The sequence below is a fragment of the Selaginella moellendorffii genome, unplaced genomic scaffold (genome assembly GCF_000143415.4).
Source record: "Selaginella moellendorffii unplaced genomic scaffold, v1.0 SELMOscaffold_27, whole genome shotgun sequence".
Classification (NCBI taxonomy): domain Eukaryota; kingdom Viridiplantae; phylum Streptophyta; class Lycopodiopsida; order Selaginellales; family Selaginellaceae; genus Selaginella; species Selaginella moellendorffii.
Genome location: NW_003314288.1, coordinates 1,769,003 through 1,785,952, shown reverse-complemented (window position 1 = coordinate 1,785,952; position 16,950 = coordinate 1,769,003). Strand labels below are relative to the sequence as shown.

Here is a 16,950-nt window from a genome sequence, read left to right as displayed (position 1 = left end):
TGACAAGGAATCCCCATCTTGACAAGCGATGATACTCTGAGCTGAGTGCATTCCGATAACGATATTCTTATTCAAAAGCAAGGAAGTTAATGAACTCGAGGAACCGTGCACGATTGGAAGGCCTAGTATCCAGTTTGAAGACTTCCGCATCCCTTTGAAATTCGGTGATAACACCTATAAGTCCTCGTGAAAAGGTTACCGCATCTGCTGGGCTGAGTTTGTGGGATCCTGTAAAACAGGCAACGCTTAGCCACAAACCAAATGAACCTCAAAGTTACTTACACAGTCAATCAATTCTGGGGAGCTGTTCTTCAAAAGTTGGCTGACGTGCTTTCATTCTCATCTTATCAAGACACTGTTACAGATTGTAACAAGAAATGTCTCGTTTATGCTGACAAGGAACTCCGTCAAGAAATGTATTGCTCATCTGATAATGATATGCTCACCATTGCAAACAATTCTGCATCCTTGTGGGCTGTGGCAAACAATGCGACAATGGCCATCCATAGCTTCTCCGATTGTGGGCCAGAAACAATTCACAAAACCTGCTCACTTACAGCAAATGGACGCTCTTACCTCTCTCGTAGAGGCGATAGACCTTGCGAAACGCTCCATCCGACGATTCATCCACGCATGCCCGTTCTTCCTTCACATCCATTGAAGAAAAAATCTCTCTCCATTCGATCGAATATATACTTTTAGTAGACAATCCTTTGATCTTCCTCTCTCACCTTTTCTCGGATTGGATCATCCCCTGGGATAGACGCGGCTGCGGATATAGTCGAACATCCAGATCCACACCGACGAGTAAGCCTTCGTCTCCGGCGGCGATAGCTCCTTCAGCTGCGAAGCCAGCTTCGCAAAGCTTTTGTTGCAAGCCTCCACTTCCTGCGCTGTGATATCGCCAACTTCGACGTTACAACTTCGCTGCTTGAGCTGCTCTGGAGGATCGAGAGCCCATTGCATCGCCCAGATCGAAAGCGGTCGCATGTATGCCAGTGAGCGATACTTTCCATCGTTGTCCCAGGCTTCTGGAGTCTGGAAAGCATATCTAAACATCGAAACACTGCGTTAATCGCTGGCAAACTCGAAAGAGAAACGAGAGATACGTACCCGTGTCCCTGGTCGGACCATCCATTCAAAAACACTCCTTTGGCAGTCCGGAATCCTTCTTCTCGCATGCCTTGCTGAATCATAGCCGCTGCCACAGCATAAGTGGTGCCTACCCAAACTTCCCGAGACTGGAGCGAAGTCCTATCTTCACCGCCACTCGGTAGCATTCCATTGACAGCGCCTTCGTTTCCTCCCTTGTACCGCATGACGTTTGTGGCGAAAACCGTCCCAAGCGCGCTGGTAGCTTGATCTTCGCGGACGATTCCAGGAAGTCCAGAAGCCAGAGAATACCACTGCCCTGCGAGTTGATCCGACTGGACCGAGGTGCTGTTCTTGTCGTAGTGGAAGTAAGAGCCGTTCCACAGTGACTTCTCGTAGACAGCCTTTGCTCGTAGGAACTTGTCGTGAAACATTCTAGACGAAGGCTTGTCCCCGACTAGATCAGCCAATGCCGAAGCTGCCTGGAGTGCTGCCACCCACAGTCCTCCACAATACGAGCTCACACCGTCGACAGTCCAGAGGTCGTAAGTCTGGTCCGGAACACCGTCGTTCTCAATCATACCATCGCCATCTCTATCAAACTGGTCTGTGAAAGCCATGGCTGCATATGCCGCTGGCCAGACAGCTCTCGCGAAATCCAGATCCCCTGTAGCAGCTGCGTCTCTGTTTACCTGAACCACGAACTTGCAATTCAGATCCTTCCACTTGCTAGTGTCGTACAAGTTGTAGCTGTTAAGTGTGTTCCACGGATCATGCGTACCGAGGTCGTGTGGAACCGAACCGAAAACAGCTCTGATGCCGGTGTTGCCATATGCCAGATAAAACATCTTTTCTGGGTCATGCGAAAGGGTGGCAGCCGCAAAGTCTCGCTGGAGTTGAAGTTCAAGCCGTGGAAACAAGGCCAGCAGTGCATACGAGGCGTAGAAATGCACGTCGTACGTGTTCCAGAAATGATATTCCACTCCTTCCAAGTAGAGAAACTGTCCCACGTTATCTTCGACCGCCGGTATATCAAAGGACCAAAATGACTGAGCCTCCGAATTTGCGTTGATAGCGTCTAGCAATGCTTCCGAGACTCCATTGGATTTTACCGGGTTAAGCTTCTGAGCTAAACACGCCTGACGGCAACTATCTGAAAAACTTAAATCACATAGCAAGGTCGTGTAAATGCGTTTCATGTTCATACCTGTCCATATCGTTCCTCCAGCCACCAAGTAGTAAAGCTCGTTAAATAGAGTGTAGCGGTACCTACAGCCTCATCAGAAACTTAGCAGCAAGTAAGTTATTATGCTCACCATTCTGGAAGGCTGTGGTCGTTTAGGATCGGTTCTTGCCAAGCATGAATCTCAGATTCCCAGCGCTTGTAATCTATAGACAACAGCGAAATCAGGTAAAATGCGGAGAAATGTCCTCGCTCACTCAAAATGGCGTCGTGAACAAGCTTCGATGCAGCGTTGCCAGACTTCCCATAAAACTTCGTGTACCTCCTGCAAATTCCGCTCGAGAAGCTAATATAAAGAAGATTATCTCCTTACCTGTAGTAGGAGCTACCACCCAAGAAGGTAGCTTTAGGTGAATCCCATGCCAGTCCAAAGGTGATGGATTTTGTTCCGTGTGCTGGAACAACAACACTTGCGGCAACAGCAGCTCCCACAACGGTTTCCGGTTGCGACAACGAAGCGGACATCGTCGAATTCTTCGCATTAAAGCATCCTTTCTGTAAAAACAAGACAAGGAAATGACTTCTTCGAAAACGCTAAGCGATCCGACCTCTATTATCTCACTCCACATATCCTTCGCCGTTTGATAAGAATTTCCCTCCGGGGCACCAGCAACTAGAAAACAAGGACAGACTGATGTGGAAACATCGTCCGTTTCCCTTGCCGCAATAGCGAACGTCACAGAGTGCTCTTCTTTCCTGAAAAAAGTGAAATAAAAATAAAAAGTCTTGCTTATTGAAACCTGGAAACCTTTGTTCTACTACCTGTGATGAAGAAGCACCCCACGGACTCCATCCTCTTCCCTGCTTCATGAAGTTAAAACTTTGACATGCGTATCACCGCTTACTCACATGAAAGGAGAATTTTCATGGCCTCCAGATGTTTCCGATCCTCCAGCAATGCTGTTCTGTATATCCGTCGGAATTACATGAAGTCAAAGACATGAAACGACTTACAGCCCACGTAAATAGCAGCGTAGCCGTCGCGTCTTCATCTCCTGTATTTACCAGCTGAAAGAACCGCTCATCTAGTGCTGATAATGAGTTCTAACTGGCCCACCTCATAGATGAAGACACAAGAAGGAAAACTACTTTCTTTGTAGTTGTGTGGTAAGAATGGCGAAACCTGGCGGCATGTAATCTTCATTTGAGGATCCGGTTCTCCTGAATTGTTAAAACACTCATCATTGCGAAAAAGAAAAGATGCTCGCCTACCATCATAAGTTGTCCAGGCACGAGGGAATAACCCGTAATAAGTGCTTTTTACCCCAGTTAGATTCCAGTTCCAAGAAGAAATCCCGGATTCAGTCTCCTCACTATATAAGAAAAAGAAAGACCAATAAGTCAGCGCGTAAAAGCACGCTTTGTTTCGAAAATGTACCTTTCAAAAACTGGCTCACCAGGAAACAACACTGATGAGGTCTTTTGCGTTGTGCCATCTTTACTGTGCCGGGTGATAAAAACCTGCGTAGAATTTCAGCATACGTTAGCTGCAAGAAGGGAAAGCTTCACTTCATACCGAGAACTGATCAGCTAGAACAGCAGAAGTCTGGCAAACGGTTGGAAGCAGTTGCCATCGTGAAAAATCACCTCGGAAACCTCTACCAATGCTTCCTCCCCTGCACGGGCGTTAATTCCAAAATCACTCTACACGAGTTAACAAGACTCGACTCACTCTTCCAAAGCGAAGGCAGTATTATACAGACCCAATTCCACCGAGAGGAACACCTTGGCACGAAGAAGCCGGCGTATCTTGAGGGTAGAATGGATCGATAGGCGCTCTCTGCGAGAGAAAGAAAAAACCAAGCTAAGAACCGAATTTTCCATCGATCTAGAGAAAACGTTACCCGTCCTTGTTCGTGCTCACTTCTGCAAAACTTCCACAGCCGGACACCCATCGGCAGCTATGAAATTCGAACAAACAAAACCAAAGCCTGTGAGCTCTTGACTTCCACAAAACAATGACAAACCATCTCGAGTATTTCTCTGAAAGTTGGCTTAAACTCCTTGAGCTCCATCACAGGAGTATCCAGCCTCCGCTTCCACGCCAGTGCTGGCAGCCCCATTCCTGGATCTGCCTCGATGTGGCGCTGGAGAAACGAAATCAAAACCAGCGAACGCAAATAGGAAATGCGAGTCAAGCCTTGCTACCTCCATAGCCGGCTGAGAGGGACAAGCTCTCAAACAAGCGAGCGTCCTCACAAAAGTGGACCCTTTGCTTGCAATCTTGCTGTGATCGTAAATTCCCCGCCAAGGAGCAGCAACAGCGGCATTGTTTAAGAGAATCTGCCAATTGGAGCTCACCACTGTAGATGCCGCGGCCGACGTAGACGTCGATCTGGAGCTCACGAACTGGATCATCGCGCCTTTAAGCACGGAGATCGAATAGATCGCTCGATCGTGCTCCAGCGACAAGAACAGGGCAGGACAGGACAGCTAACGATTTCAACTTGCGCTGGATGGATCGAACAAATCGAGCTGTCGCTGCGCTCCCGTCCCACGCGCTCGATTAAAGAACCCTAGCCTAGCCAATGTAACACGTCGCTTTACATTGGAACTACTTAAATGTGTCCTTCTGGCCATAGGAAATCTGGATTATTTTCTCTTTGCTTGCGTGAGCTTAAGCAACACGAAGAGTGGCAGCGCCAGCAGCGTTCTCTTCGAGCTTGTCCCTATGGAATTAGCAAATATTTTTCTTGTTCCTGTCCAGCGCCAAAACGCTATAGTAAGTAGCAAGTAAACTTACTCGAAGTGGATCTGGATGGTGCGAATCTCCATGCATCCAAGCTCCACCTCCATCTTGCTCGCGTCCAGTGCCGCTCCCCGCGGTGACTTTCGAGTGATTCCAGCCTTTGCGATCTTCCACTTGAGAGGCTTGATGTTGGACTTTTCTTGGTTCGCGGAGAGTGAGAGCTCCGTCGCCGACTTGATCTGGAGCGTGACACACGTGGAAAGCGTTTAGTATTGTTACTTAGTGGAGAAAGTTTAGCTTACCTTGCGGCCTGGAAAGAGTTTGCTCAGGTCGACAGTTGCGGTCTTGGATAAATCTTCGTCTTCATCAGCCTGTCGCATGCGGCTTTTTAGTATTTTAGCTAGCCAACTTATTGTCGTACCTCGTACAAATGGGCCAAACGCAACAGAGCATCTCCATTGTCCAATGCCTGTCAAGCACAAAAAGTTAGAAGCTCACCCAAACAGAGATTGATCCACCTGAAGTGTTATAAGCCCAACGTTTTCTGGTAATGCATATCCCGACGCAAATGACGTGAAACCATTTATCTTGTTCTCCCCATCCTGCAATACAAAGTTAGACTGCGTACTGCACGTACTTACAACATCACGTACCGTTGTTCCAAAATAAAGTTGTAAAGGAAACAGCTTCTTCTGCCCTTCATACCGGCGCCAACGAGCAGCTTTGGCAACCGGGTTCACGTTAATATAAGAAATGCCTTGCACCTGTTAAACAGAAATAATATAACGCGACTAGTCCAAAGAACAGAGAGAAACTTAGACTCACAGTCAAGCCTTCGCAGTTGCTCGAGTTTCCTTGAGGCAGACAGACAACTTCGTCCAGCGCCTCTCCAACTCCTCTCCCATCATCAACTAGCAAGCGTCTAAAGAGAAAATTTATACAGTAAGAAAAGAAATTTGAGAAAGGCACACCTATGTAGCATGACTTCAAGTTGACCATCTGAAATGCTTCCGGCACCAACAGAACGATCAACCAAAATCGAAAAGTCGGTTTTCTTGTCCGTCAGGTAAACTCCAAGATTCACCTACACTTATTACCGAAGTTTATAACCACAAAGCAGAGCAAGCAGCAGCCTTACCGGGTAATAGTTCCCAGCAACTGGTTGTGTAACTTCTAGCTTCCAGTCGGATCTGAAATCCCTTACCTGCAGAAACATCAGCAAGAGAAAAATATATATTTCAGTTTCTTACCCGCTTTATAAAGTCACGACCATTTGAATCACTATAAAACACGCCCTCACTGGGAATGCCAGTGGTGAATCTGGTTATTACTTCTTTGCCGATTCCATCGTCAACTGGAATTGGGCCAACCTGAACAAAGGAAGGAAAGTTAAGATCTGCAGTCCAGAAACTAGCTGTTTATACCACAAATTCTACTTCTGCATGCCCGACATCTTTGTACAATCTGAAAATCTGCAAAACTCAAGCAACAACATATAAGCCAAGAATATAGGCAGAACTTCACAGCACCTGGTAGATCCACGGAGCAACTTCCTGGTGAACCTCTTCAACTAGAGGCCCTCGAACAATTTTTAAAGACACCTTCCAAGAGAAAGGCACGTGAAACCTTGTTCAGCATTATGCAATAGATATTAAGTTACCTCACTTGCCACCGGTGTGGCTGTTTGCCCATCTGGAAGAAAAATATACGCTCCCGAGTGCTGACACATATGAAAAATCCATCACGACAAGACATTGTAATTTATGTGTCATACCTGTCCGGATCCAGCATAGCCAGCGTACCAGTAATAAGATTGTTGAACAGGAGTTTCAGCCTGAAAAAAAACAACATGAATGATAACGCCACAAGACATTATTTACATACCCCAGATTTGCCATTCGATATTCTTGTCAAATAACCAGTTTTTGAAGAAAATGTCAATTTAGTATCAAATCCAGCTTCAATAGAGCTAGATCCGTTGCTGTTTTCGAACTTTGACACTGTTGCTGCATTCAGAGGAGTAGATTATATAGAGTCGAATTAGTAGCACAAAATTTACCAGTGTCTGCCGATCCAATGCTAACATAGTATGTGCTTACACCAAGAGGAGGTACAGCAGCTTTGAAATAAAGCCAATAACTAGGAGGCGTCCCCGGAGCCACCCCGAGATTAGCACGTACATAATAGGATCGGGTTCTTTTCGTTGCGTCACTCACAGGTACAAGCTGAGAGGGCACTGCTTTACCAGAGGCATCTTTTACAACTAGTCCTTCTTCATTAACCTGCAAGGTTTCAGCATAAGCATACCTCAACAAGGTTTTTAATGTACATACAGGTATCCGAACATAATCTTCTCTTTGCCATGCCAGCGGGTTGTACGCTGTTACAACCTGCAAAACTCAAGGGTTAGCATTGCTGCATGAAAACTTGGAGTCTATACCAAGTTCTTTTTTGCGTGTTCTGTCAACGGGCAAAAGCTGACGTTGAGAAGCGGGCACTGGAGAATTCACAAGCGTTCTAAGGAGAAAATATCATGCTTAAAAGTTACCTTCACAAAATTCTCTTCAGAAGAACTTGTTAATGCCTTTAGAGCCGACTTTACAACCAAGTCCGACTGCAAAGTCATCGTCAATAAAAAAGTGTAGAATCCTCAAGATTTAAAGCATACCTCAGCTGCACCAATGGCGAGGCGCTTCGCATAATCATTTGTGACGTGCTGTTTTTCAGTTCCACTAACACCATCATGGTGTTGAGAAATACTCAATGCATCCCACAAGCTGTCAGTATTAGGAACATCTTTCTTCCTTCCAGCTAGAAACTCAAGTTGTCTTGCTGCCTGGTAAACCTATCAGCAGCTAGACAAAACGAACAAAGCTCTTGCCTGAAGAAATCCGCTGATTTCTCTGACATATCCCTTGAACGCAGCTCTACTGGTGAAATATCCAGTCCAGAAAGATTTTTTATCATCAGCATACCTGTAACAACAACTTCAAATGAATAATACTACTCCTAGTTGTAAGCTTACGGGAAAAAATCGTCCGTCTTCAGCGGCCAGGTTTCATCCGCAGCGTGTTTGGCGTCAAGGTACATTGATGGGGTTGAGTATAGGGCGTTGACTCTACCATCCTGCATCAGTCCCCTCGTCAGTCTAGCAGAAAAAATATTACGCACCCACAAGATTCACGTAGTGTATGAACTTATCCATTTGCACAAACCACTTGCCAGCTAATGCGTACTTAAAATCATTTCCCATGGTCCACATTATATGATTGGTACGTGTTATATTTGCCTGCAAGAAACAGTTAGCAGATCGTTTTTCTTACAATAGCAATCAACCTGGGATTGAGCTGCAGCTACAAATGCGTCCACTCTCTCGTTCACGTTATAATCAAAAAGCAAAGGATCGTCCTGGCATAGCATCGTAAATAACGCGATTTTTTTAAAATCAAAACCAACTTACTTGAACTGGAATCTCGTCTGATTCTTCGTAAGCTAAACCATGACCATCTGGTGGACCGTAATGAACTGGAAAAATACTTGTAAATACCTGTTCTCCAGAGAGAGTTAATCAATCTTTTAGCCTTACTAAATAGCAACTCACCTGTGCATCCGAGCCTAAAGTATTTGAGCCCTGCCAAATAACTTCTAAGCTTTTGTCCTTGTATCTTTGACGTCTATCTTGATAGTCAATTCGGGCGAAAAATAATGCGTCAAAACCAAGCTGAATGGACAAAAACAAAAGAGTACGTAAGGCCAGAAGCCATGACAAAGCTGTATCTCGTACCTCGGCGCCTAGAAGATATGCTTGAACGGCGGAGTGACCAAAAGGATCAATCTGCCATCCAATGCGAGGAGTCACTCCAAATTGCTCCTTGATATACTTGTGTCCAAGGGTCGTCTGCTCAATCATATCTATGTAATGCGTCGCTGCTTCATCGTGCATGCACCATCCCCCGTTTCTACAATTTGGAAGCGCCGTGAAATTCCTCTCACAAACACGAAAGTAAAAGAGCCATCGATCGACTTACATGAGCTCAAGCCTCCCGGAATGGATCAGCTCTTTTACAACACTTTGCACCTCTTCTGTTTGTTCTCTCCACCATCTCTGGAAAAACGCCTGAAACTCGAGCAAAAATACTGTTGGATTCTCGAAGAAAGAAACAGAGAGATAAGAATCAATGCAAGTACCTGCTCGACATACACGAATTTTCGATCCGGATTACTCGTCAGGTACATGAGAATGCTATCGAGAATGTACTGGACTCCAGCTTCCTGTCAATCGCTAGGTTATTCCCCCAATTTCTTGCCGCGGATGATCCGAAAATCCAGCGAAAGAGCTGGATTCACGCAGAAAACACACCTGGATGGTATTGTTGGATCCAATGTAGTACTGATCCACAGTCTTGAGCCATCCGACATCATCGTGCGTGTGTGGGACGAGATGGACGTTGATCTTGCCGGCGACAATGCCGGCCGTGGTGTTGTACCTCTTGCTCGCGCCCAGCTCCGCGATCGCCAGGAAGACAAGGATGGTCAAGAGGGAGCGGCCGCCCGCCATAGCCAAAATCCCAAACCCCCGAAAGAAAACGTTCTTTTGCCATAGGCGACTCTGTTGTCATATACACCAGACGCTGGAACATTCCATAATCCAAATGGTGCGACACGAGCCGTCCATCGCCTGACGATTCGTCGTCTATCCTGGCCGTCGCATCTAACAATGGATTGGCAAGCACTATAGCTTGTCCGCTTTGCTTGACTGGATATCGACATTCTTGGCGCATTCTATCCGATAGGGCATGACTTGTTGATGCGATCGATCACCCGGCGCTTCTCCGGACAGGACGATCCCGCACTAGCGCTGGTCCAGGGCTTGAAATCTTGCGGCTGCGCGCAAGATTTGGAGGCGCTACACGCCGGCATTCTTGGATCCGAGCATTGCCGCGACAGGTTTGTGTGCAATCACTTGATCGAGGCGTATGGCCGCTGCGGGCTACCCGGAAGAGCGCGCGAGGTCTTTGATGGGATTCGCAATGCAAATCTCCACTCGTGGAACATCATGGTCCAGGCATATGCACAGAACGGGCTTGTGGAGGAGGCCAGATCGCTGTTTGGATCGATGCCCCGGCGGGATTTCATCTCCTGGGGGAGCGTGATGAACGCTCACGCGCAGGCTGGGGATTTTGAATCGTGCCTGGAGGTCTTTCGCAGGTGCCCACAGCTGGATGTGGTCGCGTGTAGCTCGATGCTCGCAGCGTATGCCCAGGCAGGGCATCTGGAAGAAGCAAAGGCATTGTTTGAGAGGATGAAATCCAGGAATGCGGTGTCTTGGGCGGCTCTGATAGCTGCTCACGATCAACAGGAGAACTGCGAGCACGCAGAGATCATTCTAATCCTGATGCCGGAGCATAGCTTTCCGGCCTGGAACAGTGCTATGACCGTCTATGCCCATGCCGGGCATCTCTCCAAGGCCAAGAGTTTGTTCGACGAGATGCCCGAGAGGAACTTGATCATCTGGACGCTGCTGCTCGGCTGCTATGCTCGAAACGGTGAAGTTGGACTGGCCAGAGACGCTCACGCGAGGATGCCAGAGTGGGACGTGGTTTCCAACGATGCAATGCTCACGGCACTGGTCTTGGCTGGAAGCTCGTATCTAGCGGAGGCCAAGGAGATGTTCGTGAGATTGGAGGAGCGGAGCTTGGTGTCGTGGAACGTCATGGTTTCAGCGGTTTCACAGAGCGATCAAGTGGATGCTGCGAGAACGACGTTCGATAGAATGCCACAGTGGGTCGTTTCTTCGTGGAACATCATGGTTTCAGGCTACACTCACGCTGGTCGCCTGGATGAAGCAGTGTCTATGTTCCAGAGCATGCCGGGGCGAGACCAGCTCTCCTGGAACGCCATGGTCACGGCATTTACTCAGCTCGGCTGCTCGAAAGAGTTTCTTACGCTCTTCCATCTAATGCCAATGTGGAACCTGGTGACTTTCACTTGTGCTATCGGAGTATATGCGCTGAAGGGTGACACCGAAACGGCCCTGAGCATATTTGTCAACATGCCACAGCAAGATTTGACTTCGTGGACTGCCATCATCGGAGGCTTTGCTCAGAACGGACAGTTTGATAAAGCTCTGGAGCTTCTGTCTCTCATGAGCTCCGAAGGCGTCGAGGCAGACGAGGTGACGTTCGTAGGTGTTCTTCTGGCATGCAGTCACCGGGGATTGATCGAACAAACTTGCAAGCAGTTCCAGTCCATGATTGTGGACTATGGAGTGCGGCCGATGTTACGGCACTATCACTGTGTGATTGACGGATTTGCTCGAGCAGGCCGGATAGAAGTCGCTGAAGAACTTCTTGAGTCGATGCCTTTCATGCCGACTGAAGCAGCATGGATGAGTTTACTGGGTGCATGCAACGTACAAGGGGATGAGAAACGAGTTCTAAGTAAAGGTTTACTGTCAAGCAATTACGTTGGTGATCACGACTATGAGGTGTAGCGATGGAAGCAAAAGCAGGTACTGTTGAATTTATCTGAGTCGTTAATAACCTTTTGATCTGATCATACAGGTGGAGTTTCTAAGTTCTCAGGCCCAGAGCAAAGATCTAGTACATTTTTCTAGTAGCCTTCGAGCCCTTACTGCGGTAAGCAAAGCAGGCAGTTGTTTTCTTATTTGTTCCAACTTATCTAGCTTCGATTGACAGTGAAACTGGAGCGATAACTGAGACGTTGCCTGAAGCTGCACGCTGTTGCTGGTAATAAAACTGAAAATCCAGCGGAGGCTCTGGAACATCGCAAGTCCCGTCAAGCATTTGCAAAACTCTGCTGATGGAAGGCCTGGCCGATGGACTATCTTGGATGCACCACAGCGCAACCTTAAACAGCGTCTCTACAAGAGGTAAAATCTCCACACAACGTACCTTCTCGTCCACTATATCTAAAAGCCTTCCTGCCTTGAACTCGTTCACAGCCCACATTGGGAAGAACCAGTCGAGAGCATTCCCGGACGATGCAAGCTTGCCTGGCTGGATGTTCCTTCTTCCACTGATCAACTCGAGCAGCACCATTCCACAGCTGTAAACGTCACACTTCTTGGTGGCTATGGAGTTAAGCAGCCACTCGGGGGCCAGGTAGCCGGGAGTTCCTCGCACCCCAGTCACAACCTGTGTGATGTCCTTGCTCGTCAGCAGCTTGGACATCCCAAAGTCGGACACTTTGGCCGTGAAGTCCTCGTCCAGAAGTATGTTTTGCGGTTTTATATCCAAATGCATGATTGGATCTCTACACTCTTCGTGCAGATAAGCGAGCCCTCTCGCAGTTCCAAGAGCAATCTTCCAGCGGCTCTCCCAGCTCAAGCTCCTTTTGCCGCTGTCGAAAAGCCACTGATCCAAGGAACCATTTGCTACGTGCTCGTACACCAGCAACCTCGACGAGCCATGCACGCAGTAGCCGCAGAGCCGGACGATGTTCACGTGACTGATGCTCCCCAGCGACACTACCTCGGCTACAAACTGCTTGTGACCACCATGGCCGCCACCCGTCTCAAGAGCTTTCACGGCCAACCGTGTCCCGTTCGCGAGCACTCCAGCATACACGGAGCCAAAGCCGCCGGATCCCAGCTTCTGCGTGAAACCTCTCGTCGCCACCTTGAGAGTTTTGTACGAGAACCTGTGAGGCGTGGCACCAGGCATGGAATTGAGCAGGGACTTCACCGTCATCTCCTCCTCCTTGAGCCTCCTTCGCTTCCGGAGTCCAAGGACACAGGCACCCAAGGCGACTAACACTGCAATCGCAGAGGCAACAGCAATTCCGGCAAGCTTTGCAGCTCGTTGAGCATTATTGTTTCCAGGCTTCAGGACAATGCTGCCACTCTCGAGCTTGAGATGGGCGGAGTACTGCACCGCAGCAGTGGCATCAAAGTCCAAGCTTCCTAGGATGTCCTTGACGAAGTAGCAGCCGCTCGAGTTCTTGCTATAGAAGACCGCGGCACAGGAGCAGTTTGCCTTGCACATATTCAGGCACTTGTCCAGGGGCGACACCATATCCGGCTGGAGCAGCTTGTTCGGGAAATACGAGACTCCCAGGAAATCCTGCAAGGGGCCTCTGATCTAGCGGAACACGTCTCAGCAGTGACGAAAGGTGGTGGCGATGGACAAGCGGTGCTCGAGTCTACTTCATACCGCCCAGTGGCTCTCGAGAGGCACTTGCAAGGAGCCGAGCCTCGAGACTGGCACATACCATATCGACCGCAGGCGACAGGAGTCGGACAAACTTTATCTTGCACCAGGGACTCCCAGCTAAAGTCCGCCTTCCACGAGCCCGAGCTCGAGTCGAAGCCATACGATACAAGGTCGCCGGTGTGCTCGAGGCGGAGGAACCTCAACTCCAAGCCGGTGTCGATGAACGGGAAGTGGACTCTCCGAGGAGCCGAGCACGGCAGCAAGCCAGACGCGGCCGTGGAGTTATCCTTGGCCTCGTACTCGAGCACATAGTCGGCACCGGAGAACGAGAACACGGCGTGGTACGAGGGACACTCGTGGAGAACCGTGCTAAGCTGCCTCTTCACGACGGTGCTCTGCATGGTCGAGATGCTATAAGCTTGCGGCGCCACCATCGCGTCCGAGGACCTCAAGTAGAGAGCTAGGCCGCTTACCTCGACGCTCGTCACGAACAGGCCCTCGGCCATGCTCGACTTGTCGGAGCTCGCCACCAGCTTGCTGCCAGTCCGGAACCTCTGGCCGGGCATGAGAACGTCGACCGGATCGTCGAAAGTTTGCCACAGCGTCGCGTCTTGATCGTCGAAGAGCCGTAAGTTGCCGTCTTCGGTGAGCTCCATGCCGCGGATCCCGAGCTTGAAGGGACTCCAGACGCGCTGGTTCTGCGAGTCGACGAGCCGCATCTCGCCGCTGAGGATCTGGATGGCGGCGTTGCTCGAGACTGGGGAGTTCCGGTTCGCGGTCCAGATGGGAACCGCCTGGTTCGTGTGGACTCCCAGCATCACCGAGAGGTAGAAGCCGCCGGTGCTGTTCAAGTCGAGGAAGGCGAGGCACAGCGTGCTGTTGTCGCTCGAGATTGGATGGCCGCGACCGTCCACCACTTGGCGAAAGCTTCCATATTCCATTCCGGCTGGTATCGTCCTCAAGCTCGCATTGTTGAACACCTTCCAATCGCGATCCCATTCGTAGCGAGCCGGGGATGCGATGGTCGCAAGAAGAAGAACAAGAACAAAAAGAAGAAGAAGTGCTGCCATCACTGTGGCAAAGCTCGAAGAAAAAGAAGAAGAAGAAGTGCTGCCATCACCGTGGCTCTTTCAGAGGTCTGTAAAGCTTGAGTAATTTTCTCCTTTTGGACTGTGATCACAAGATTGCGAGAGAGCTCCAACTTTGGATGACTTTGTGGACCGGGGAAGTCAAGCTTTTGGACCACAGATGCAAGGGCTTCCAGAGATTTAAGCTTGACTTGACAAAAGTGGTGCTGTGTGATCAAATGTATGAGCTCTAGTGATCGGGCCTCGAGTCGATTACTTTGCATGCAACGTACAACTTTGCTACTTCTTTGCGGATTACAATATTGTCAAACATCTATTTGCCCAGAGTCGTGGTCATGGCAACAACGAGGACGAGCACTAGAAGCTGTGGCGATGGAAGCAGCCAGGTACCCTCTGCAGGGAAAACCAAATGTTAGGATACTTTGCTTTTAGAACACTTTGAGATTCTTCACTATTTTGAAATAGGACTGGTGGTGGTGGCGGCGGAGGTTCAATCATTGGGTTAATTCCAAGCCCCAAATCCTGGCATCCCATGCCAACTTGGCCTGCATGGCGATTCGTCGCGCATTGATATGTCCATCAACACCTTTGAAACTTCAGAACTTACAGTCCCTAAAGCACATTCCCGACGTAGAGTTCAGCAGGTTTCTGTATCCCTTGCGACACACGCAAGTGTACGCCAAGCTCAACTTTTGTGATATGCAGTCCCCGCCCTCGCCACAGATGAAAGGGATCAAACAAGCTGCCAGAAACGATCAGAGCAAATCTGGGAGAGGAATCGCGAGCGCTTACGACTGATTGAGAAATTTGGGGGTGGTGCTGGGGTACTGGGATCCACTCCATCGCAGCTCATCCTAAAGTCGCCTGGATTGAGGTGTGGAATTAAAGCTACCGGACTACGTGAATCTTACACTTTGGTATTCCACAGGGGAGATAGGGCGAGCCCAGAAAGTTGGTCCATCCTTCGCTGCATTTGCAGACACCGTCCTGAAAGCTACCCTGCTGACAGTCTATTATAGCATCCGCGATCGATGGAGCTGTGTATTCAAGAGATTTAGAGGAGTCAAGATTTAAACAAAAAGCATTCACGGACTTGGAGATGCCAACATTGACGCGAGCGCGAAAAAAGAGAGCTTCACAAATATTTCCATGTTCATCGCTTTGGAACGCCCTTGCGGATGTTATGTTGCAGCTGGCGGACTCAACAAGAGCAAACAAATTTTAACCTCTAAAATTTAAAATATTAATTAATTATAGATTATGTTTAATTTACCTCAAGTTTGCTATTAACAACGCGGTTTTCATTTCAGCAGCTACGAAATGTAGCGCTGCTAGCCAGAGAGCTTAGTTTCTCTAGATCACACCTTAATCTAACAAATGAGGTACCAATTTCTAATCCCTCCCGGATCTTCAGAGCCACACACGTGCAGAAGTTTATTATATACTTTTTCTCCTCGAGCACAAACGTTTTGATGATCAAGTGTGAACTTTTAGACTCCTGGTCAAGAATGCAGCGTAACTCTAATCCGGTGCATTAGAAATTCTGAAAAGGTATGGCAATGTATTTCAATGATCTCATGCTAGATTTCTTTTGTTTTCTTTGAGACAGGTCGTTTAAGTCGGTTACAGCGCGTAAGTGTGTGTTCTTCGAAGATTTCTTTTGATCGTTTTCTTTGCAGGACTGAGGTGCTGAAAGGCTTCGACTTGATTTGACAAAACATGGTGCTGTGTAATAAAATGGATGAGCTCGAGCGATGAAACAAGCCAGGATCATGGAGTTCAAGTCGGTTCCTTTACATGCAACAGCAAAGTTACGCTACTTTAAAATATTGTCAAACAGCTATATGCCCAGAAGAGTTGTGATCATGGTGACAAGGAGCACAAGCACTAGAAGGAATGGCGATGGAAGCAGCCAGGTACCCTCTGCAGGAATAAGCAAATGTTAGAATGCTTTGCTTAGACCACTTTGATCTTCACTATTTTGGAGTGGGATTGGTGCTGGTGGCGACAGCGGTTCAATCCTTGGGTTGATTCCAAGCCCCAAATTCTGGCATCCTTCGCCAAGTTGGCCTGCATGGCCCTTAATATGTCCGTCAACCTTTGGAACTTGACAACTTACAGTCTCGAAAGCACACTCCCGACGTAAGATTCAGCAGGTTTCTGTATCCGTTGCGACACACACAAGTGTAGGCGAAGCTCAGTCCTTGTGATATGCAGTCTCCACCCTCGCCACAGATGGAAGGGATCAAACAAGCTGCCAGAGAAACGATCATCAAAGCACATCTGGCACGAGCGCTTACGACTGAATGAGATATTTGGGGTTGGTGGTGGGGAGCCGGGATCCACTCCATCGCAGCTCATTTTAAAGTCGCCTGGATTGAGCAAAGAAGAGATAAAGCTCGAGGCACAAAGCATGGGTACATGATTCTTACACTTTGGTATTCCACAGGGGAGATAGGGCGAGCCCAGAATGTTGGTCCATCCTTCGCTGCATTTGCAGATACCGATAGGGAAGGTGTCCACGTCCTGGAAGTCGCCCATCTGACAGTCGATTGTGGCGTCCGCGTTCGATGGAGCTGCGCAATTCAAGAGACACATTGGAGATGCTAACATGACAAAAGCGAGCTTCACAGATATCTCCATGTTGATCGAATTGGATCTTGA

The 16,950-nt window shown here is 48.5% G+C and overlaps 4 protein-coding genes across 5 annotated transcripts; 1 reads left to right on the top strand and 3 right to left on the bottom strand.

The window, feature by feature from the left end:
* Nucleotides 1-523: 523 nt before the first annotated feature.
* Nucleotides 524-4,286, bottom strand: LOC9629603 (non-lysosomal glucosylceramidase). The gene is made up of 16 exons (XM_024680378.1): nt 4,180-4,286; nt 4,039-4,115; nt 3,852-3,951; nt 3,714-3,796; nt 3,548-3,648; nt 3,393-3,496; nt 3,290-3,343; nt 3,185-3,240; nt 3,098-3,136; nt 2,884-3,031; nt 2,649-2,830; nt 2,533-2,600; nt 2,409-2,481; nt 2,300-2,361; nt 1,114-2,245; nt 524-1,051 (listed from the first exon to the last, which is right to left on the bottom strand). The coding sequence occupies exons 1-16, from the start codon at nt 4,228-4,230 to the stop codon at nt 748-750; spliced, it is 2,634 nt and encodes an 877-aa protein (XP_024536146.1). The 5' UTR covers nt 4,231-4,286; the 3' UTR covers nt 524-747.
* Nucleotides 4,287-4,905: 619 nt separating this feature from the next.
* Nucleotides 4,906-9,615, bottom strand: LOC9629602 (probable alpha-mannosidase At5g13980). Its single transcript, XM_024680384.1, is given in 27 exon segments — nt 4,906-5,263; nt 5,327-5,395; nt 5,446-5,493; nt 5,543-5,788; nt 5,850-5,946; nt 5,996-6,108; nt 6,163-6,228; nt 6,275-6,394; nt 6,449-6,496; nt 6,554-6,625; nt 6,685-6,744; nt 6,799-6,858; nt 6,909-7,030; nt 7,084-7,306; nt 7,358-7,414; nt 7,465-7,638; nt 7,693-7,860; nt 7,906-7,999; nt 8,050-8,150; nt 8,200-8,313; nt 8,361-8,432; nt 8,485-8,571; nt 8,626-8,745; nt 8,809-8,983; nt 9,053-9,141; nt 9,213-9,296; nt 9,385-9,615. Coding segments are annotated over 27 exon segments (3,066 nt in total). The 5' UTR covers nt 9,583-9,615; the 3' UTR covers nt 4,906-5,074.
* A 121-nt stretch (nt 9,616-9,736) lies between these two features.
* On the top strand, nt 9,737-11,832 carry LOC112348227 (pentatricopeptide repeat-containing protein At4g02750-like). 2 transcript variants are annotated; one of them, XR_002992983.1, is made up of 3 exons: nt 9,737-11,535; nt 11,588-11,662; nt 11,723-11,733. XR_002992983.1 is itself a non-coding variant. In XM_024680379.1 (3 exons), the coding sequence occupies exons 1-3, from the start codon at nt 9,832-9,834 to the stop codon at nt 11,723-11,725; spliced, it is 1,758 nt and encodes a 585-aa protein (XP_024536147.1). In that variant the 5' UTR covers nt 9,737-9,831; the 3' UTR covers nt 11,726-11,832. The 2 variants fall into 2 exon arrangements, 1 of the variants encoding a protein (XP_024536147.1); XM_024680379.1 differs by having other exon boundaries at nt 9,737-11,511; nt 11,723-11,832.
* LOC9629961 (G-type lectin S-receptor-like serine/threonine-protein kinase SD2-5) lies at nt 11,659-13,099 on the bottom strand. The gene has a single exon (XM_002975301.2). The coding sequence runs from the start codon at nt 13,058-13,060 to the stop codon at nt 11,702-11,704; it is 1,359 nt and encodes a 452-aa protein (XP_002975347.2). The 5' UTR covers nt 13,061-13,099; the 3' UTR covers nt 11,659-11,701.
* Nucleotides 13,100-16,950: the final 3,851 nt, after the last annotated feature.